The sequence below is a fragment of the Pezoporus wallicus genome, unplaced genomic scaffold (genome assembly GCF_028554395.1).
Source record: "Pezoporus wallicus isolate ANWC-B61680 ecotype Strahan unplaced genomic scaffold, APGP_CSIRO_Pwel_v1 contig_3817, whole genome shotgun sequence".
NCBI classification, from domain to species: domain Eukaryota; kingdom Metazoa; phylum Chordata; class Aves; order Psittaciformes; family Psittacidae; genus Pezoporus; species Pezoporus wallicus.
Window position 1 is genome coordinate 11915866 of NW_026635157.1, and position 24382 is coordinate 11940247.

A 24382-nucleotide genomic window follows, 5' to 3' on the forward strand; every position below is an offset into this window, starting at 1 on the left:
GGTATAACTGATCTTGCAACTCATGGCCTCCTTAGATCCCACACCCCGTGTGAGGAAACAATGGGGAACAGAGCAGGACTGGACTTACCAATGCTAGCGCACTCCATCGTGTGATTATTTGCTTCCAGCCCATCAGGGCATTTTTCAAGGCACTTTCCACTGTATAAGTAAAACCCACTTTTACACTTTGTGCAGAAGTTTCTGGTGAAGCAGGTTTCACAGTCAGCTTTACATTCTGAAACACAAACATTAACAACGTTTTTGCTCTTTGCCATAAAATGCCATGGGCTCTCCCACATATACCAGAATCACACAATTCTAACAATATTAAACAATCTTCAGAGGAAGCAAATTATATTTAGATCTTCTTTGCAGCCTGTAACATATAGTGAGGCCAGCCACAAATGACCTTAGCATAAGTGGGGAGTTAATAAGGATGGCCTGATGCTGAACAGCCTCACCCTGCTTCTCTTCTATGCAAACAGAAGACAGAGTACAGCACATCAGAATAACAATATATGGCTTCTGCCCTACACTGACACAGGATAGATACTAAGCCCACAGGGCACAAGTACTGGGCCAGTTCCACACTATCTATCTCCGTTCATCCAAGAGAAATAAAAATATGCCAGAATTTAGAATCTGCTAAAAGCTGTTTTGCATCAACAACTTTTTCTTTTATTAAATGGCTCCCTGATGTTCAATCAGATGCCCTGTAGTATTTCATGTATTCTCTATATGACTATCCAAATTTGCATTAGTGGTAATATTCCAAGTTCTCAGATGTTTTTAAATAAAAACTTGTGTATGGCACAGCTCATGTCTGATATGGAAGGCCACACACTGCTAAAAAGTGAGCAAATACTTTACAGTGTCAAGTTACTCTGTAAGACTTTACTCTGGGGTCCGTTCATTAAATAACTTTTATTACCAGGTAAAAACTGGGAGAGTTGCTTGGCCATCACTCTTATGTTTTTATATCACCTGTGGGATTAAAAACAGTGAATTCAACAACAGAAAGAGGAGTGGGGAGGACATTGCGATCTTTTCCAGTTTATTTTTGGTTCAAAATATATAAGTAGGGTCAGAATGTTGCCAGAGCACTAAAGAATAGAGTTGGGTCCTCTGTCTCCCTGCCTGGAGGCAACATTAATTGGTAACTTCCCCTCAATCAGGCTGAAACCTGGCCAGCTGAAACCTGGCCAGTTGCTACAGGCATTTAGAGGACTACACTGTGTGTGAGACAAGCTATAAAGAGACCAGGGCAAACTGCATCTCCCAAGAATGGCACCTGCCATCTTCTCTCCTTGTTGCAGGGGACAGGTGGGAAAGGGGCAGTGGGTTAAATGGCTCCAGCCACTGAGATTCAGCATCCCGGCCCCTGTTCAGAGCTGCTGCAGATCCCTCTTGCTGCCAGATGACACTGCCTGGCGCCCAATGGCACTTCTCTTTTGCATGGGGATATAGAGGGTCCTAGGAGCTGGGAACCCTGAGCTTTAGGCTGTTCTGTGATCTTTCACCTTAACTTCTTGCTCAGGTTAATATTTACTGCACTACTGTAAGAGAACTGAATAAAAAAAGAGACAGCCTGTCCATCTGCTTCTCTGTTGACTCCTAAGAGGACACAGCATTCAAGAGAGAGCAAACAAATCCATGTGCTCCCTTTTCCCAAGCACTTACTTGCACACTTATTAATGTCAGGATACCGTGTCCCATAGTATCCACTTGGACATGAGGAAAGACATACTCCGATCTGTTTCATGCCAATCCTCTCCAGAACAAAAAAGAGCCTGGGCTTACACGACAGGCATCCGTTGTAGTCAGAACATGTAGCACACCCTCCTTGGCAACCCTGGCTCACGTTAGGATGCACTGAGAAGACAAGCATTAAAAAAAATAAATAAATAAAAGGTAAGAGAAGAAGATAACTAGACAAAATCATGAAATAACAGTTCCTCTGTACTTGGAAGGGTGGACTGTCCACCTCTCTGACAGCTCTTCAGGATTGCTTCATTTTTTCTTGTATCCCTTCTGACCTGACATTTCATTTTAGCAATTATTTCATCTGCATAAAGTGAAAAGCTCAGCTGATGTGCTCCCATCTTGTAGAAATAGCTAACAGCAAATTATGTTTGAAAATGATTTTATGGAACAGCAGCATTCTAGAGAACAGTTATTTTTCTTTTAGTTATGCTCAGTGGCTTTTCTGCCCTCTGTGCAGTTGGCACGGCAAATAAATACATGTTCACTTATCTTTGCTTTTACTAGCTGGATGATTAAAAATCAACCTAGTGTATAATTTCCTTCATTGACTAAATGCCCTTTGATTGAGTTCTGCTGTACAGGAATATGCCCTTGTAAGATCTGATGCTAATTTACCTTAATAAGAAGACACAGGAGAGCCATCCTTCTCGCCCTCCTTCTTTCCCTGGAATGTTCTCTCTGGTGTGTTTTTAATCTCTAACAATTACAACCTGATGTTCAGACTTAACTGTGGCATTTACCCTGTCCCAGTCCCAGCGTGGAGCATAGGTAGGATTATATTTGCCTTTCAATTGAATTGTTCCAATTCTTCAAACAAGGAAAGGAAAGCTTATTGCACTCATTACTTTAGACTGTTCAGTTCTTTAGAGGCTTGGGGGTATCAGAAAAGAGGATTCTATTGCTGACTATCTTTTCAGTAGCAGACATTAATCAGTGTTTTACTTTTCAGTGGTAGAGAATAATGTTTTTCATCTTCCTGTGCTTTAGAAGTTTTTAATTCCTCCTTGGTTGCACTCTTAAATAGGAGTTGGATCGGCAAAATAATCAAGCATCAAATATCTCCAGACCCTGTATCCCCCTTTTTTATTGCCTTGTCTTGCATGAGACACCCAGGCATTTTTCTAAGTGTAAGTTTTCATCTCTCAACCTGAGACATCGGGTTATATTTCATATATAAGAAAAATTCCATCCTCATTTACATTTGTAAATCCTATTTGTAAATACTGTTGGCTTCCTGTTCTGCCTTCTCCTCAGGCCAGTGATGATTTTGTAAATATGGACATGCCATACTTTGATTGCCTATTTTAGGGGTTTGATTTATTTTTTTTTTAGCTGCAGAAACTGCTAAATAGCTTGCATCCACAATGAACTTGCTTTTGGCAGCTCCCTTCTTGGATCCCTTGGAGGCAGACCAGAAGCACATACAAATCTATGGGTTACAGGTTGAAAGCCACCACTCCGTGCTAGCTCAGGGGAGTTTTCCTAGTGGCAGGGAAGTTCAGGAGTACCTCTGCACTTTGTTCGCTTACAGTTTTGGCAAAAAAATAAATGGCCCATGAATGGGAAAAGAGCTCCTCTATGCACTGAGGCTTCGATGAGCATATCAAAACCAGTCCTGCAATCTGAGAAACCTCAAAGGGAGTTCAAGTTCACTTTTCCTCTTTCATTAATAGAATGAGGAATGAGGGTTATTTCTCTCAGTAGGGCTGAACACGTAGGAGAAGGACAAACTTTGGCCCTGCTGTGGGCAGACAATTTCAGTGAGAACATAAGAACCCAGTCCTCTGTACCCCCTGAGGTACTCACTTTGTAGAACAAGCTGGAGGAAAGCGTTGGACCACCAGGACAAACCACTACTATGAGAATAAACAGCATTCTGCATAGTGAGAAGCTGCAACCCCAATTCAGTTATCAGACTTACTTTCACTAGACTCTCAAAAAATACTGGGTGCTCAAGAAGTATAGCTGCTTTTCTCTGAAAAGATTCCAAGGATACAGAGTATATTGATTTTGAAATTAAGAGCCTAAAATTTGGCTTTGTTTTTAAAGTTAAGTAAATGAAAATGTTCTCTCCCTGGTCTTGTGGCTCTTGTATAAAGCTACTTTCAAAGGCAGAGAGAGTAACGGGATCTAAGAAGCTGACATTATTTAAAAACTATCCATGACTTTCCTTCATTAAGTCTGACAGGGGGAAGAAAAAGCAGCTGAAGTACAAAATATTTGTCATCAAAGCTGCTATATAAAATATGGATGATCACTTTTGACAGGAAACATATTATGTGTGAGCACCTGTGACACGTCATTATGAATAGGTTCTCTTGACAGAGAAAACATTATGTGCAACTGCTCTGAGGTCAAGCTGTGTGTGTGAGCCCTTGAGACAGGCAGTACTTTATTACCAAAAGATGATAATTCTTTATAGCTAAGATCCATTACATGGCCGATTTCCATCTTCCCTTTAACTCCAGAAGTATTAAGTATAAAATAAAATGTACTCCTAGCCATTTTCACAATTTCTGCCTTCTTTCATGCATCCCATATACATCCCATACAAATAAGCCTATAAAAAAAGAAAGCGTGTAGTTCCAAATGGAGAATCATAATGTTAGTATTACAGAGCAAGAAATAAGTTGAAATATGTAAGTCAAGCTCCATTTAAATGCTGATTTAATGCCATGTATTAACTCAATGTGTGAAGCAAAACAAATTCCATAGAGCAAAAGCCTCATTGAAAATTCAGAATTAACATTTTAAATTAAGAAAGACGTTTTTTCTATTAAAAGCTGTTAAAGGGATTTATCTTTTTTTTTTTTATTATTGTCTTCTATTGTGCCTGACATTTCTTTAAGCCCTGTCTCTGTGTAATAAAACTTTCTCTCTTTGTGCTTGCTCTGAATGCTAGGTAGACCCTTGTTCTGGCTCAGGGAAGAAACAAAGTAGGGGCAGCTGAGAGCTCCAGAAATTGGTACTGTTTGGAAGCACAGTACTGGGCTTTGTCATTGAACTGAGAGAAAATAAATGATGGAGGAAAAATATTTGTGTCTAAAATATGAGAGAGCATGTTTAAAATAAGGCATCTCCAAGCTCCAGCTGAAGATCTCATTCTCGTTACCTCAGCCCCCTCACTGTCCAGTTCAGTGCAGGCTCTTGCCTGATCCCTGCAATGCAGAGGCCGGTACCTCCCCTACTGCGAAGGCAGAATGGAGTTGAAGGGATTCCAGAAGTAAATGGGGTGCACTCAATCTCTGAAACATCTTTCTGCTACAGGGATGGAACTTATCAGTGCTGGGTACAGAACAGGCAATTACTCTTCCCCTGTCATTGCAGCAAGGTGTTAGTGCCTGCAGATCTCAAGCACTTTAGGGACTGCAGACCACAACCACAAGGAAGCAAAGAAAAGTTTTACCCCTTTTTTTCCCCATATCAGACACTGAGCTCACTGAGTTTAAGTGATGTGCTGCAACAAGCTGGGAACATAAACCCCATCTGGTGAAATCTGGCTGTGGTACACCTGATGTAAGTGTTGCTTCAAATTTCTATACTTAGGTTAACAGCAAAAATAGGTAAGTAATGTATGTGCACTTTAAGAAACACTTTGAAGTCTACATGTGAAAAAAGCAGTAGGAGAATGAAAGCCACTCCTGTTAGCCACAAGTTCCAGATGTGGTAAGAGGGACAAAAAGAGGTCCAGGCCCTCACAGAGGGACAGGCATTGTGGCCTCGTCAGTTAGGCGCTGGCTACAGAACCAGGAGGTCTGAGCATTAGCATTGCAAACAGATCCAAGAAATGCTCTCGCTTGTAACCACTTGGGCTTTTATGCCACCTCCTCCATTATAAAGACAAATAAAATGAAATATAAAGAATTCTCCACAACCCTTAGAACTCACTTTGTTGAGGGTGAAGTAGTCTATTCGTGGGCTGTCAGGAACAATATCTGCCCTTTTGTATTCAAACGCTCCTTTGAGCACAGTGAAGTCCTAGACTCTCAAGGTTGGAAAACAGAGCACAGTAATGGGCAAAGTAAGTGGTGGGACCACAGAGACCCACAGACAAGTTCTTCTCCATTTCCTACACAAGCATCAGCCAAGCCTGCTAACTCATCAGGTACAAAAGTATGTATGTGCAGGCTTGTGGCTGGCGTTAGGTCCAGAATCCGTCCTTCCATTTTTCTTTTTATAAAATCTAAATACTGGAGATCAGAGAAGACACTAAGTTAATCTTGAGCTATTCTCTTCCCCTGCCTGGCTTTAAGCCCTTTTTTGGAGGCCTTTTTTTGTGCAAACTGTTTGTCCAGATATTAGTTTTAAGCCTCATTAGCAAATGAAATCACTGGGGATTTTCCTTTCTCATAATATTTTCCAAAGCCCTGCTCTGGAAACAATGAGTTGTGGTCTCTGTTAAAAATAGCAAGTTAAGGACAAGGAGCTGAATTGGAATCTGAACTTTCAGTGACAAAGTGATAGGAGATTTTGACTGCATACAGCAAATGAATTCTAAAAACTTTGCAATGACATTTTTTCACCAGTTTTACTTTATATATAGATCAAATTTATGGGATCAAAAGATGAAAATAAGAAAATGCAGGAGGAATCCAGGTGGGTATATGTTCTGAAAGCCAGGGGAAAAGCTCAGGGTAGAAGTATATTCTTTGCCCATTTGCTGCAGCTGAGGTGCACTGTCTCATCACCAATCGTCAGTGACAATATGTCCATTTAGAGGCTCGCTCTTGAAATGGATGTGCTGGACAAACAAAATTAATCCCTGCTAGAGCTGCTGCCACTCCTGGTTTCCTGGGCTTGTGCACTATCACAGGAAATATTCTCATAGCAGAGCTGCTCTGGAATTCAGCCTCCCTGGTTGGGCTGCCCCTATCCGTGAGCCCCAGGCCCTGCCTTGGCTTTGCCCACCAAGTGGCACCCACGTGGGCACTAGTGTTGGAGAGGATTTGGGATGGGATATCCCATGGGCTTTCATGTCACTTGATCACCCTGTGCATTCACTGGTGTTCATTTCTCTCTCTCTTGACTAGTGTGAACCAGCTGCCTGTGGCAGTGGCCTGAAAACAATACTTCATTTAAAGCAGAACTACTCTTCATCACGCAGACCATCCTTTAAGCAAATGCAAGCAACATTTGGCAGTGATCTCTTCTAATGAGAAAGTCATTAAAGAATTCAGTTTACAAACCACAGTGTATTTCCTCAGACTCTTTCTTGGACAGTGTTTCTCTGTGTGGAAACGGGTTAGAAGTGGGATGGACAATGGTGGGGCAAATCCACCGAACCAACACATAGGCAACATGCAGTGAGGAGCAAAGAGAAAGCCCGGGAGTAGTGAGGCAGCACTGTGAGAGTGAGTACAAATTAGACTGACAAGTTTTCATTATCAGTGCTAGATATATTGTCAGCCTGGGCCAAGATGAAAACTGAACTTAATCTTGCAGGCTAATCTCTGCTTGATTGCTCGGCCTTAAAGCACCCACAGGGAGGTAAGGGACTTGATGTGTCATGATAGGGCAGCAGCTGGGCTCTGTGAGGAAGATAGACCCATACACAGCAACTACTACGCTGGATTGGCCCTGAGTTTTCTGGGATGCAACTGAACTAGTGGTGATAGCTGAGGTATGTGGCCTATCCGTCCATCCTCCCCTGTATCTACAGGAGTCTGAGGCAGCCTTGAAAGGAGAGGCAGCCTCAAAAGGAGCAAATAGGAAAAATCAGTCTAAAAGTCAGCTGTTAAAGGCTTCATGTCTTCTGTTTCTCTTTGTGATTTGAGCTTCACAAATACTTTAAGATTTCTTTCTAATAAGATGGTAGCTCCTCCAGAGATTTGCCTGACTTCACTTTTATTTCAGAGCATTTCTGCATTCTAGGGTACAAAAGACAGAACAAAGAAGATCCTCAAATGTCCTCCTGTGTTTTGAAGGAAAAAGACCCCATAAGGACTTAAAACAAAATTTCTTCAAACATCTGCCTGGCTTGACAGAATATTTTCCTCCTCAAGAGGCACTTCCCATCTGACGGAAAACAAACCAACCTATTTTGTTCACCAAGTGTCAACAGATCTAAAGAGCAACAGAAACATGAGTATGGGCTGTCCCAGTCTCAGGGAGTATCTGTAACTCTTCTGTAGTGGTGTCTACAAGAAAGGAGGCCCTCTGCCCAGATGGCCAAGATCTCACCGGGGAATGCCTCATCATTATTAAACACATGTCTGGCAAAGTGATCCTGAAAATTAAGTATACTGGCTGCCAGAACACATTTGTCCTGAATTTGGTTAGAAAGAGCATCAACAGGCTGAAAAATCTCACCAGGGGTGCAGAGTTTTATGCAGTCTCCTAGCATCTTCAGCACAACAGAAATCAGCCACAGCAACCACAAATGGTTCCTTGTCATTCCAGAGAGTTTTGTAAATAAACTGAAAAATTCTTTTCATGGACAGAGAAGGGAAATTGACTTTTTCTCCCACATACCATGGAGCACCACCAAAATTCAGGGATCCAGGAAGTTTAGCCAGTATAGGAATCAAAGAGGATCCCTGAGGCAAGTTGTCTTAAGCACCCCAATAGTGATGGTAAAGGTAAGACCAGGTAACACAATACATTTTCGCATCAAGTCCTAAATTTAAAGTCAGCTGTAGCTGTTTCCAAATACCCAGCCTTCAAGACTCTACATCATTAATCTTCTCTAAAAGTGGAAAACTGAATTACAGTAGTTGCATAAACTTATAGTTGTATAACCAATGTGTCAGGACGCTTGTCAGACTCAGCTACTTGCAAATAAAGTGTCTGTGCTGAGATGAAAAAAGGAGGTGTGAGTTTTGGAAAGAGATTATATTTGGTGCATATATATTTAGACAGTATTTTAATACTTTAATCCTGCAAGATGCTGTCATGAAGATCCCCAGTTGATTTTACACTGGTCATATGCATACAGAACTCTGAAAACAAAGTTGTCAATGTCACTGTGACTCCCATGACTCCCCAGTCTCTTCCCTACAAGAGATGCATACTTCTATCAAGTAAAAAGGATACATCTGTATATTGCACATGCTTATTCTTTGAAACATGCAGTCTTTCTGCTTGATGCTAGCCTTCAATCTAGCATTTATGTGTTTCTAAAAAAGCTTGTTGGTGCTCAGGTTGTCGTGGTGGCAGCAGAGGAAGCCCCACTGTTTGCTTCTCCTATTTTGTTCCTTCAGCATACTGGAGGCTTTTATTGTTGCGTATTACACAGATGCTCGTGTATTTCCAGGCTGTATAAGGATCACTCAGCTCATACTGTCAACATTACACAACTAGAGTAGCATTTGCAAGTTTCTCGTTTCCCACAGGGTCTTCTGAGACCAGAGTTTTTCTCTCAAAGTTTTGTTTCAGAAACCACAGAAAGAACAGCAGGATGTAACAGATTTTACTTTCCGTGCTGGGGACTAGGGAGAAGGGTTTAGACAGCAAAAGTCTGTAATCCCATGTCAAAGCTATGATTTTCTACTACCATGTTTACAGCGTTAAAAAATTAATAAGCCCGACGTCAAGCCAGGCCACTGCCTTGGCATTGCTCAGATGTGCCTTTGGTCAATTACTTAATATCCTCTCAATTCTGTGTATTTTCATAAGTGGAACTGATTAGACGTTTGTACTGAATAAAATTATTTTTTCTGTGTAACAATTAAATTCATACCATAGTGAAGCTAAATAAAAGCCTCAAAGTATGTTGCTTGCAGGGAAACTGTTCTGGACTGATGCCTGCAAACATTGAAGTGGAACCTGTCTCTTTACATTTAAGTCTTACATCAAGATTTGAGCACAGAGTATAGATAGTAAGGAGTATTACAGTGCTGGAAGATGTCTAAAAATGGTTTTCTATATTTTTTAGCAAGAGGAAAATCTGATCTGAAATTTTTATAAAGGAAAAAGAGTAAATTCTCCAGGCTGACAGGACTGTGCATCTGTCAATGGCACAAAATACTGTCCAAAATTCCAAGTTTAAATTAACAATTAAAATATTAGGTTCAGCTACAGCTTCTCTGCTTTAGTGCTGTGTAGTGATGCATATGCTATCAGCACTCAGCAAATGATGAGCCAACTATTTTCATCTTTCCCTCATGCCCCTGGGACCCATGCCATGACAGTATGGTATGAAATTGAATTCAACTCTGATGGAAAACAGACAAGAAGCTTAATCACCATTCAGCTTGGACTCACTGAAGGAAGTCCTGGCCCACCAAAGTCAACAGCAAAGCTCCTGCAAAGAGATGGGTGAGGATTTCACTAATTTGTTAATTAACTTTAGGATACTCTGTGGTTTGAAGTACAGTTATCTGATTTTTAGAGGGCATTGTGATTGGATGGCCTGTTTTGACTGGAATTAAGTAATTGGACAGGAGAGATTTAAGTAGGCATCTGATTCCTGAGAAACTGACTCAGTTCAACAGCTCCCCATGCCTGGCTCTCCTTGTGAACTAACTATGAATGGCACGTAGTTAGTGCTTATTTCATCACCCCTTCTGCTCTGCCCTCCCTTTGAAGTCTGAGCCTTCCCCTCCCAGCCAGCTTCACTGCCTCACACGCTGACCCACATGAAAGAAATTAAGTGCTCACACCAAGCATCATTCACTTCCCTAAAACCGTAATACATCTAACATCATTGCAGTGATACACAGCAGGCAATTTACAGTCAAGCTAAAGCCATGATAGCAAGTATTGAGCTGAATTATTGGGGTGATGATGATGAAATCAAGGCTATTGTCCATTTTGTGCTTAAGCAGGGATGAAGTTCTTTTTTTATGTGGTGACGTACCACTGCTACTCCAAGGGTTTGTGCACAAATCAGCTAAGCTGATTGCAAGAGAAAATGAATTAAAATGAAATATAATTTCTTGTTTGGTTTTGGTTTAGTTTTTGGTTTTTTTTAATGTAACATCTGTAAAAGTATGTTCTTTATCCCCAAACCAATTAACAATATAATGCTGACACGTCAAACTTTCCAGATGATAGTTAAATTAATTGAAAACTTACGTGCAGGCTGTCTTTGAAAACAGGAGCTGTAAACTGCACAGGGTTGTTGGTGGCTGTTGCAGCCAGTGGTTGCACAGACTGGGTGAACTTTATGCAGCCACACAGGTAAATGCCAAGCAGTGCCGTTACAAGCTCAGTGGTCAGTAGATCAATTGATCACACCTTTCCCTCTAAAGCTAGTTTGCCTGCAGCAGTCCTATTGAGTGTGTTAGTGACACAAAGTGGTCTGTGCAGAGGCTAAAATGCCCTGTTGTCCTATTGCTGCCACCTCCAATGTAGAGGACAACTGTCACAGCTGCTAGGTCAATGCAGGATGAGACCAAGTCCCCTGTACCCACCTTTGCCCATGTTTTTCCTGCTAAGACGTGCCCCATTGCCACCACCTCCCTTGCAACCTAAGGCTAAAGGCTGCCAGGCTGCTCCAGCCTCTTGAGGATGCACTGGAAGGGATGTGCAGCAACCAGGAAATCAGTTTAATCGATTAAGAGTCTCTGTGAATGTTTTGCTCTGCTACAATGACTGTCCATAAAGATTGCACCTATAGTGGACGATGAGAACGCTGTTTCACAAGGATTTTCCAAAGTGGGATTCATGCAAAATCACCATAAAATGCAAAAATTTATATAATAATCCACAAAAGTTTAAAGATAATCCATTTCAGTTGTTGGAAATATTTCTACTTTTAGAGTCTGATGTGTTCTGATAGATGTTTTTTCTGCCAGTGATTCTTCGAGTGGCTTTAATTTGAAATAATAATAGTAACAACATAAAGGTGATAAGGAATGGGAAGATACAGAATTTCAATTTAAAAGAAAAAGGAAATAATAAAGTAAAAAAAAAAAATAAACTGAGGCCACCTATTGACAATACTAGGTAAAGAAAAACAAAGTTATATGATTATTTATAAACTGAAGAATTAAATATCTAGGAAATTTAAGATTTTTTTTATGAGTGTAATTAAATATTTTATAGTAAGAACTGTAAAGTCAAAGGTTTTGAAGCTACTCTAGTGTTTTTTTGCAACAGAAAAAAGAAAAGAAAAAAAAGCCTTATGTGCTGTAAAATCTGCTTAACCTAAACATTTAATGGTTAATCTATGAATTATAACTTGTAGGGATGAGTGGGTTTTATTTGTTTGATATATTATTTGATGTTGCTGATGCACATCCAAAGGGATATCTGACACTTTTTATGCACAAGTGAACAAGTGGTCTAAAAAATGCACTTTTGCTAAAGTATTTCACCAGTAACAATGGTAGGAGTCACTTAATTTAGGCTGGATCATAGGAGCATCCACAGGGAACATGTTCAACCTTTCTCTGAACACAGAAGTACAAATTTGTGAGACAATTCTTCTTACCCAACCTGTTGCACAACAAAATGATCTATTTGCTGTTTTGTGTCCAGAGAGAGCTGCTTTTTCAGGTGTTGGATGCCTTTGCCAGCTTGCAAAATATCCTTGGCACCTTGCAACAGTGCTCCATTGCAGAATTTTTCATATAATTACAGTAGTGAGGAAGAGGGGACTGTTTAATTCTGTTTTGTCATGCTGTAAAATAATTAAGCTGATGCAGAATAAATGATAGAAATAGAACCCATTGCTGCAAATAAAACTGTGTACTCTAAGTTATACCAGTAATTAGCTAGGCTTCGGTGAAAACCAGACATCCTCTAGATATTAGAAAAACATGAAATCGCAGCAGTTATTTTTAAAGCATCCAATATGATGAATATTTGGCAGCTCAACTGGTGGCTAGTGGCTTGCGGCACCACGTTGGGCTGCCATGAGACAGGGCTCGGATATGAGATGACCGCAACAACACCACTCCAAATACTGGACTGCTGCAGCAAAAATTGTGATAAAAAATGACACAAGCAGATGCCAAAATGGAATAAGTGAAAGGAAAGGTTGAACTGTGCCCTAGTATGAAAACATCCCTCTTAAATAACTCCTTGACCTCACAGAGTTGCATGAAGCAAGTGAAGCAATTTGCTTCCCAGGAGAGGTAGCAATTCCCCACAAGTAAATGCCTCTGGTGAAGGGAAGTGAAATTGTACCTGGGTATTCTGTCCTAGGGCAAAGTGATGGACCCAGTTATCAACCTGTAATCTGTAGACCACCAGAGGTCCGCATCATGTCAGAAATGAGGAAAAATTATTGTGATGGTAACAATTCCCCGTCCCCAAAGCAAGCATACACATAGTCCAGTACAGATAAAAAAAGAAACAAAGAGCATAAAAGAAAATAAAAGCAATAGGTGAACTTTCAACATCTTGTCTTTCCCTATATTCGAAACCCTCCTAGAAGCACCACTATGTGATTTTGGAGAAACCTAGGGGTTCTTGGATTTGAAGGCTGGTGAAGTTGCCTGCTTATGCTCTTCTTCTAGCATTGAAAAGTTAAAAGTATTAGCATCCATATTTTCAAACCCAGGGCCTCCAGAGACAACTAATCTGCTTCATTCCTATGTACATAACCTGATTTTCAGAGTGCCTGTGGAAGATGCAGGTGGTTGGAGGTCTGAAAATGCAACTGTTTATTCAGGAATCCAATCAAAGGATTGCTGCTTCACTTCTAGAGCTAAACATGAAAGTTTTGGCCTTGTCATCTTTGGGCTTCAATTTCTTCATCTGCAAAGGAGAAATGATACCTATCTCTTTGGAGTGTTGAAGTGTTTAATTCATGGATGTTTATAATATGTCCTCAGCTTTGGGTGAAATTCCTGGCTTCTTTTCACATTCAAGCCTTCATGTGTGATTCTGTTCCTGGAACCGCATTAAACTGTGCTTTATACAAATTCTCTCATGCACATGAGATTGTTATGAACACAACTACTGAGCCATGGGTGCAAGTGTGGTAACAATTTATTGTAGTCACTCATACAACCTTTCCATGTACAGATTTCAAAGGCTGACTGAGACAAGTTGAGAAGCCAGTTCTTTTAACCATCTGATTTCTGCTCTGGGACTGAAGAGATTAGATTATTAGAAAACATGCTATTAGCGCTGGCTTGTGGCCAAAGGGTCTGCTATGCATTCTGCAAGGGGTGCTGTACTTGCTGTAAATTAAGAAAAATAGCTGGGTAAGTTACTCCAGTGAGGAATGTTCCCTTTGGGAATTGTCCACAGCAAACGAGAGCTGTGGTTGGTGAGCAAAGAGCAGCAGGGAGAAGAAAAATAACAAAAAAGGTCAGAAATTTCAGGGGAATAAAAGGCCCTTTTCCTCCTCTATACTGAGCACCAAGTTAACAAGCTTTAATGTTTGTTGATCCCCTTTCATGCTCCTTTCTGCATACCCAGACCCAATTCAAAATAATCAAAACCCCACAAACAATTATTGTGTAAGCCCATTAAATTCCTCCCTATCCAAAAAAGCACATCAGCATATGGTTATCTTCACACATGTGTTGCAGACCCCTTGACTTCAATTAGACTTAAATACCTGATTAAAATTAAGGACACATTCTTGAATAGAGGCTCTTGTGCTTGGAGCAGACACATATCTTCCTGAAGTAGGCAAACGCCTAACTCCTAACACACAAACTTTGAAAATAGTGCCTTGGACTTCTTAGCTCTTAACTAATTTAAAGCTTGAACTATTTTTCTTTTTTAAACTTCTGAATATTTGTAGGCAATTTTGTAGTGAAGAAAATAAAATATCAAATATTTTCAACATAATTACTATGTTTTCAGGGTGTTCCAGAGAGCAAAACCATTTTTTTTTTTCTTTTTAAAAAGATTAAAAAAAAAAAAGAATTCTTCCCTAATTCTGCAGAGAAAAGTATAGTTATGTGAATTTAAAAGTCTTCTGGTACTACTTTAATGTATTAACTTTTTAAAGTTAATATTCATGCATTTTATATCACTACCATTATATCTGGGACTAAGATTCCTACAGTGCCCGGAGTTAGCAGACCTGTTTCTTTGTGTTTCAGCAGGAGACCCAACACAGATTATAATTTCATTATTTTTTAATATAAAGATTTTTAACTTTGAGATTATTAAATATTTTTTTAAGGGGCTACTAAACTATATCCTGATGGGAAGGAAAAGAGATTGCTTTGATTTCAGTAAGAATCAAACTGGTGTCTATAAAAGGAGACACTCAAAGCCCATTCATTAATCTCAAAAGTATCTTTTTTAGCTTAAATCTGCTGTTTACTATATAATACTTTCCATACCAACATCATATGTAACACTCCATATGGAAAAAAGCCAGTACAACAAAGGTGTTCTCACGGAAAATTAGAAGGAGGTGTTCAAAGGGAAGCCAAGTGAAAAAGAGGCCAAATGAGTAGGGAAAATGATTACAAGGTTTTTCACAGACGTGAAAAAGAGAATAAATGTAATTATTGCAAACTATATTGTAATTTCCTTAAAAAAAAAAAAAAGAAAAAGAAACAAACCAAAAACCAACACAAAACCCAAGAACAGGATATAATCATCTCTCAACAGCAGCAGGAACAATAAGGCTCCAAAAATATGTGCAGTTCTGTAGGACTTTTCACCTTGTGGTCTTCAAGGCACTTTATAGTAATCAAACAAGATGAAGATCCATGATGTAAGTAAATGCTTTAGGGGTCATATTACCTTCCTCTTAGGTAACTGCAGCAGCTCTTTAACAACACATGCTTGGAGAAGTGAAATGCACCCCCTATGTCATAGCTGCTATAACTAGTCTGAAATGAGACATTTGGGGAACCTCTACTGCTGAAATTATGGCTTTTACCAGCAAACCCAGCTTGATTGCTATCAGATTTATTCTTCTTTTTATTGCAAGGAGGGGGTGCAACCATCCCAATGCCCATGCTGAAGCAATAGTTAAGTACTAGGGATCCAAAAGGGTCATTGCATCACCTTGCTGCTGTTTTCTTCCTCTGAAAATCTCTAAACTCTGCAGTGTTTTGATGCTTCATAATACCTGAGAGCTGCTGGTGGCAGGTGGGGCACAGCCATGAGGGAAAGTGGTACTGGGATGTCTTCATGGTCTTTGATTCCATCAGGAGCACAGTTGCTTAGTCGCAACATAGAACAGCACTGTGGTAAACCCTACTCCAATTCTTCTGTTATGACTTTATAAGCAAAGAGCACCTTCATGAAAGTTTAACACCAAAAGAGTTCCTGGCCTTGAACAGGGCTGAGATGGGGTACATTAAAGCCTCAGTCGTACCTGTTCTTAGAGCTGAAAAAGCATAGTGAAAACTGCATATAGCTCAGTGAAGTGTTTTCTCCCAAAACAGTATTGCCTGAGGGATACTTTGCAGCAGCACCTCTTTCTCTAGGTGGAAAAAAGTGAGTATAATTATTACCCCTAAAATATATGGTGCTATAAAGCTATCTGCTACTGGAAGTCAAGGTACAATGGATCAGTGGTTGGAAATGACCATCGGTAAGTCTCAACTGCATTATCCAAGACAAATTTCAGAAAGCCTTGATAGTTAAATCATTGCAACGGTCTAAGGGGAGCAGTACAACCTCAGTCACATGCATGTATGCTTCAAAGAAGGGGTCAGACATCATTCTAAAAGCATGCTGTAGCTTAATCATAAATTATTGTGCCAGAGAAAGGAACCATTGAGTGAGTCTTCTGGTTTTTGCTATGCACCTTCAAATGTCCCTCACTGCTGTACCCCTGGCTATGGCCTGCACATGCAGCCATTTGTTAGCATTTTGCCTTAAGATAGCATTAGCAATATCATTGTTTTCTTACAGTGAGTTGTATTATGCTCATCAATCTGATTCTGGTGACATAAGAAAAGTGAATGAAATAATTGTGGATAAAAGCAAATAAAAATGCCATATTTTTAATATAGGGTGATGAGCCAATATTTTCTTTGTGATTTGAGAACTACTTGCTTCACAGGAGTTTTCAGAAATAAAATAAACTTCAGTTTCCTTAAAACAAACTCCACATTGTAGCCTTATGAACAAAATTGGATTTTTATGTCTCATAAGGTTTCAATGTAGCATATCTGCTGGATGAGGCATCAGAGTAAGCAAACAGATGGTAGGAGACTTGTTGATTTTACCATGATATATTTGTGCAGGATAAAGATGAGGAGAATCTCAAGAAAGTATCCTTTTGATTTCACATAATTTTCTCTTGCTGTGTCTTAGCCACTTGTCTAATACATTTTAGCATTCATACGAAATTACTGGCAAAACAAAATAAAATGAACAGTACCTTTTAGTTTTTTAAAGCCTAAATATATATCCAAAATTCTTCAACCATATGGTCTCTTCCTCAGTTTGTTTATTCCTTATATCAGAAAAAAAGTAAGAAAGCACTAGTAAATTAGTATTTCAAAGAGGATGTAAAGATGATGGAACAGTTTTTTCCTAGAAAAAAAAATGGAGTGCAATGATGGAATACTCTTTCTCTGTCAAAAAGTAGAAGGAATAACAAGTGATGTTATTCACTGCTCTTTTCTGTTCTGAACTACAGTATATATTCCACTTTGTTTCTTCAAACCACCATCTTGGAGAAGTGTTTAAGGCACTACCTTACATAGAACATTACCTTAAACAGCATATTCTCTCAGCCAGTAGGGCTGTGAAGAAAAGAAAAAATACCTTTATTTTTGTGGCCTCTCTTTTTACACTTTTCTTTCATCCCCATTGCAGTGTGGCTCCCGTTCTGAAGTGGTAAAGCTGGATTTCCCCCCACTCACCCTGGGGTATGCATTCACATCTGGGATAAGTGGCTGTAAAGTGCTTCTATTCTCAATCAGCAGTTTCACACTCCAAGTGCATGTGCTTATGCTGTAACCAGCCATACAGCAATTAAATAGCAAATTTTGAGAAACAGTTGTTTTCATCATGATCATTACATTGTAAGATAAATGTGAATAACTGCCTGACTTCCTGAAGCTCCCAATCACCATACATCCTACCTGACAGTAATCATCCTTGGCACTGTCAAGAAGCTCAGGATGGCTCCCTCACTCCGCTCCTGCTGGATACTGGCTGTAAAGGTGGAAAAGGGTCAGCAGCCGGAAGCCTATAAACAAGTTCAGAAAGACTAAGGCCTAAAGAAGACTTCATGGCTTTTTGTGTCCTGCTTTTGAACATGAACATTGTGTGATGCAAGTCCAGACCCAGCCTGTAGCAGTTGTTCTCTTGCAGATGGCTATCGACTTCAGACAAATGTCAGAGCTGACCCCTTCATCAGTAGTACTTCAAAAATGCACTGTGCCCAGTGGAGTCATGCACATCACTGCCTACACTTTGAGTCAATCTCATGCTTGGGAAGGGCTACTAACACGTTTCATTTGTGTTGGGTACTAGTTGACCATGCAGAGGGAAAACTGGAGCAGACATTACCCTCTTGACACCAGCTCAACATCTGACCTAGTGAGGAGGCTGTTAAAGCTTCTTTTGCCACCTCCCTTTCTGTTTAACTTGCTGAGGCCTACTTCAGGTGATCACAATAATTCTATCTTCTCCTTTTCTTTCACTGTTAAACCTGCAACACCAAATTTCACTTTAACAAGTTTCATCCTTCACTGCTGTGACACTGAAACCAACAACTCCGTAAGCTACCAAGATCAGTGATGGGAGTAACCAACAAATCAGCATATTCCTGTTCTGCAGCTTGTACCCAGCTCTCCCAGTTGCCCAGCTTGCTTTTATTTGTTTCTTCAGTGAAGGTCTAAACTCACATACAGAAAATTGTGACTCTAAGTTTGAAAAGTCATATGTGGCTGTGAAACTGAAATGAAAGGATGCACACAGGTAACTCCTAGAGACTATCCAGACGTTTTCTTGAAAGTAGGGGGACAGAAAAGGAGGAGGCTGCCAGCTTCAAAAATTAGATGTGATACTAAGAGGTCTGCCTTATCTGCATTATTTCTGAGTAGCAGACATCACCACCTTAGGAAAGCATCACAAGTAGCCTGGATAAGCCCCAGGCCTTTTTTCTTGCAGGACCTAACTAACGCAAGGTAGATACTGGAGCCAAGTCTTCTGATCCACTTTTTACCCCTTCTGTATTGGAATCAGAACGTTCTACTCACTGCAAACTGACAATAAATAATGTAATTAAAATGGAAAAACAATAATAATAATTAGTATAACCCTCCTTTGTTGGGATAGAAAATTCTGCTATGGTATGCACATGCATAGGCATGTACCTGCTGTTCACTGTGTTCCTAGAATATCACATATTGTTTCAGCAGAGAAATTGGTTAGCATGTAGATGCATTTATACATCTTCACTCATTTCAGTTTGCTGTAAATGCAGCCTTTTTTATTCTTAAAACTATCTCCACTCAAAAGTGACTACTGTCAGCATTACTTATTAAATACCTCATTGTCAGCCCCAGCACAGCATTTGTGTTCATCCCTTCTCAGCTAGTAATATTACACTGTGCAGTGGAACATTTAAGACACTGCATAATCAGGATAATTTTAGAATACAATAAAAGTTACAAATTCCACCAGAGCAGAGCTTGGTTTTGGTTTGGTGTTTTTTTTTGGTGTGGGTTTGTTTGTGTTTGTATGTTTGTTTTTTGTTTGTTTTGTTTGTTTCGGGGGGGGGGGGGCGGAGGCAGCACACCAGAGAAAGGCAGATGTCCTCCAAACAGGGAAATGAGTACTTTCACAGCCTGATACACATCATTTAGAATACATTGGTCAGGATAGCGGACTCTACCCGTTGCTGCCTACAGGATTTGCAAGCATGGTGCACACATTACAGAATGCTGTCTCTGCACTGATTATTTATAATGATAACACACTGATGCTCAAATTACACTGTGTTCTGGCTGCTGCCTTCTATCTTGCCCTTTCCTACAAGCAGCCTAGAGGTAGGACTTTCATAGGCATTTGTAAAGTGCCTATTGCTGCAAACATTAACAAGAACTATCACTTAGGAGCAGTTACTTACACTTTGTTTAATCTCTAATGGATTCTTCTAAATATTTACAGCAGAACAGTTGTCAGACCAAATGTTGGAAATTACTGGCAACTTCCCAGCAGCCAAAAAGGAAAAAGGAGAAAAGGGGAGGGGAGAGGAGAGGAGAGGAGAGGAGAGGAGAGGAGAGGAGAGGAGAGGAGAGGAGAGGAGAGGACTCACTGCATTCTTCTGTGGGATTTTAGTAAATCAGGGTCTGCAACTCGGTGGTACTGAGCAAAGATAGTCCAGAGAATTGTACATGCACCAGCCTTGAGCTGTGTTTCAGCCACATAAAACTGCCTCTATTCTTGCTTATCTAGAGGGAAGTCACTGTTTGCTTTGCAGACCCTGAAGTAAATCAACTGCCTGAAAGGCCGGTGGCTGCTGCAAGAGTTGGAGAAGCGCTAAACTTTGGGGGTGTCAGTAGGGCCCAGTGCTCTTTGCTGTTGGTTGCATTGTGCCTTGCAATTGTGCAGTCTCTTGGCTGTTAGATCTGGAGCCTGCAGTATTCCTGTTATTGTGGCTCCCCAGCACAGGCTGATTGCAGGCATACAGGCTGTAAAAAAAAAAAAAGCAAAAAAAAGCTAAGCCTGTGAGGCTGAAATCAAGCCTTTGGTGGGTTTCATCTCCACAGCCTCTTAAATTGCCTTGACTCTGCTGTGCAAGATGTGTGTGAAGGAGGAACAAGAAGACAGGCAGCAGTGAGGGCTTGTGCCTTCTGAAAGGGTCCCATGTGCCAGCAGCAGCTGGCTGGCACATCACCCAGCAGGCTATCCAGCTGTACCCAACAACTGGGGTCCAGGCAGGCAGGAGGAGGGGAGGGCAGCTGCGTCACTGGTTTACAGCTGGCATAAGTGCTGGCACATGAGAGGGGGACCCGAGACAGGAGGCACTTGTGTGACTCGTCATCTCCCACTGTGACACAACAGGTCTGTACTTACACAAAAAGGTTTCAAGGATTGTTGTCTTGCTTTTAAAAAATTTCCATCAATTTGAAAATGAGAGCTTTGCCTGAATAAGGATCTGTGACTTCGATCAGACATAGAAATTTTCTGTAGTATTTGCTACTACAAGGGCCTGTCCTAGTTTTGAGACGTGTGTGTGTGTGCATGTGTGTGTGAATGTGAATGTGTATGTGTATGAATGCATGTGCGAGAAGGAGAGAAATCTCACTGCCTAAAACTGTTCTGCCAAGATAAACTTTGGAGCATTTTATAAATTAACTCTGCTCTATGTGTTTATTTTTCTTTCAGAGATTCTAAAAGGAGACTGTTCAACTCATCTTATTAGGAGCAGCATATTTTTTTAAAGAGAAAAATAAGTTCCTACTCTGCACTGGAAAGTATTTGCTATTTTCAGCTAAAGTATTCTTTCCTTCTGACCTGGCATATTAGATAAGATTTATATTTCTGACCTGACATTATGTAGTTAAGATTTATTCTTCTATATTAATTTTACTGAGCTTGCAAGCTATTCATTTGCAGCATAGGGAATATATTTATGGCAGAAGCAAAGAAAGTTCACTACAAAGTACTAAAATATGTTATTAGGAGTGTCTCGTAGGCTGATGAAAATTGTGAATACCCTTGCAGCTGGCTCCCTTCTGGCTCTTTTTTCTTTCTTTGTTATTTCAACTTTAAAACTTGAATTTGAAGTCAGTTTCGATGGTGGATAACTTAAAAGAGTCCAGATGATTCTAATATATCTGCATATATATACGAAAGTATATGCTGGGCTTGAGAGGTGCAGGCAAGGGGATAACAAGTGACTTGAATTCTCTCCCTGTTATGCTGGCAGTGACCCAGACATAAGTAACACTGGACCTTGCTCTCCTGCCAGTATAAATCAGGAGGATCTCCACTGAGGTTTAAAGATGGTGTGTGAGTGAGAGCTGATTCAGATCTAGAGCTTTCCTACATCCAAAGGTGTGGGTCCAGGCAATCTGTTAATGTCCAATTGACTTAAAGAGGGGAACCGCAGACTATGAGGGAAACCTGGAAGCACTTCAAGCCTCTATAGACAGAAAGTTGGAAAATTAAAGTCCTCCTATTGAAATCAGTGACAAAACCTCCCATTAACTCCAATAGGAACAGAATCAGGCCATAGAAATGGCTAGAAGCCAAAGAACTGGATGGCTCAATAAATAGGTAATAGGAGCTGATGACTTTCACCAATAAATCACCAACACAAACCTGGCTGTGTTTGGTTTAGACTCAGAATTGCTTTCATCTGATGTTTGTTTGAAACCGTGCACATTTTAAAATCTTCAAGAAGAACTGGAAGTCATGATAGCTGTCTCAGCAAGAGGGCGATGGCTGGACAGGGTGTGATACCTCCTTTGTCCCCACATACATCATCAGAGGGAGTCGATCTTAAAGAGAAGCAAGATGCACTGGCCTGCCTACAGAGAGAGCAATGGTTGGGCTCTGCTGTTAACCAGAGGTTTTCTATTTCAGAAACTGTCAGGCTAACTCTGTAAATCCACTTAGACTGAATATACTGGGGGAAGGGGTTATGGCTCCTCAGCAAGCCAAGAGGAGGAGTAGATATTTCCACTGTAGACGTTATTCAACTGCTGTCATAAGAAAGAATAGAGATGTGCAGAGCGTTGAGGAATTAGATGTGTTGGAGAAAGGGCTTGGCATAGGGAAACTTAGGACCATCAGGCATTACAGAAGCTGAGAATTGCTTATAGAGTGCAGCAAGCAGTGCTGTATGTTGCAGTTTGGCTGATGACCTCTGCTACCCATCCCTTCTGCGACACAGCATCGCTCTGCAGCTGAGGAAGAGGATTTTGTAAGTTGTGCTACATTGACACCAGTTGCTCTGCCATTCCGCATGACAGTCCCTGCCAAAGTTGTGGGGAGATGCAAAGCTTTGTGGAGGAGACTTCCCCCCACTCACAGTATTTTGCAAACAGTTAACTTTTTCCACTGGTCTCTGAAGGTCCTGCCCAGCTGCTTGGAGAGCAGTAGGTAGACTGGGTGAGTATTTTGGTATCTATGCTTGGACAAACAGCCATGGCCATGTTTGATGTCAGCTGACACATTTAGAATAGTTCACCATTTTCCAGACTCCACACTTCATATTCTTGTATTTGATAGGCCTCAGGGCTATGTGCTCTCTTACAGCCTGCAAACTTTTCCAGCTCCTTCCTTACTTCTAGCAGGCCATGTCTGGCAAATGCTCCAAGGATTCACATCTTTTGGTATATGCAAAGATTCATAGCTTATTTTTACAATCTGTCTTTGTAAATCAAAGAAGCTGTTCACTGCTTCTTTTCTTTCACCGAGAAATCCACTGCTATCATCAACTCATCACACCACAGCTCAAGGGTGTCCATTCTCTTTTACCCTGGGCTTAGAACTGTAAATTGCAATAACTTGTGGCTTGGCATCAAAAGAGAAAAGTATGCCAAGGAGACAACTTGCTTACAGGTGTGAATGGGGAGTGATGGAGAGGGAACGCTAGGAGAGTGTTCCTTTAGCGTGACACTAAGGATGAACAGGAATTGACAGGATGATGAGAAAAAATAAAAATTCATTTGACAAAGAGCATATTGTCATGTACCCTATATAACATTGAATTCTGGTTTGTCTGCTCTGGTTCACTACATTCACCTGCTAGTTCTTGTTTCCAGCAGACTTCGGTTGGCTAATGAGGAGGACTTGGACCATGCCTGTATTGAATCAGGCAGACTAATGGAGCTGATCTAGAGTTCCTATGCCACTTGCCACTTCATAAAATAGGGAACGCAGCAAAAATATCCCTCCCACACTTTGCCACAAGTGGCAAATTGCAGCTGTTCTCTGACAAAAGATGGTGGAAGACCCTCATGCCCTTTACCAGCACCTTGCAAAGAGAAGTGCAGATTGCATTGCTGCTTCTTTTGTTGGTGACTGAGAATAAAAATCTCCAGCTATCATTTTTTTTTAATAGCCTGTATAAACATTTAGGCTGGATTCTGAGCACATTCATATTTAATGCTGGCAGAGCTCTATGGGTTATTTGCTTCCTGACAGGAGTTGTAACTGGAAGCAGAATCAGTCTTTTAACCTTTATGAGAAGTTTATTCCTTCTAAACCAACTCCCATTGAAAACAATGCAGAGGCTTTAATTGAAAAACTCACGTTAGTCTGGTATATGCCTTATGATCATAGCATTTCCATTTGCTGATAAAAGAGAAGCCTATTAACTCTCCTCGCTGTTCCCTCAGCACAGGCACAGATGTAGGCACACACAAGCACCTGTATGCATAGACATCCCCACAGGAACATCAGCAGTAGTGTTGCTGGGTTGTCGTGGTGGAGGCAAGGAAAGATGACTCTATCACCATCAATTTCCCCTGCCCAGAGCCCAGCCTAAGGAGCATCATTTTCCTCCTCAGTGGCTGAAGTAATTTCCAGCCTGTTTATACATCCTATGAAAAAATTTCCAGCCTATTTTCACATCCTATGAAAAGCCAAAAAAAGGTTTCACCTGTACATAACAGAAAAGGGAAGGCTCTGCATAACCTTCTGTTACAGTTTTAAGCATTCCAGGCTCAAGAGAAAGAGAAGATGGTCCTCTACCAAGCTTCCCTTGCAATTTTATCTTTTTATTTTGCTAATTTAGTGTTTGGCTTAACCTACATAAAACAAATGGTTTTGGTTTTCCATGACCAAACAGACCATAAGAACAGTGGCAGAAGAGATGAAGTTTTCAGAC

The 24382-nt window shown here is 40.6% G+C and overlaps 1 protein-coding gene across 1 annotated transcript in view; it reads right to left on the reverse strand.

Moving 5' to 3' along the window:
- RSPO3 (R-spondin 3) overlaps positions 1-24382 on the reverse strand; it is a 60441-nt gene that overhangs the window by 25313 nt on the left and 10746 nt on the right. Inside the window, exons 2-3 of the mRNA XM_057409183.1 lie at positions 1681-1872; positions 89-235 (exon numbers count right to left, since the gene is read on the reverse strand). Of these exons, the coding sequence (XP_057265166.1) occupies positions 89-235; positions 1681-1872 (339 nt within the window). The remainder of the gene's footprint in view (positions 1-88; positions 236-1680; positions 1873-24382) is intronic.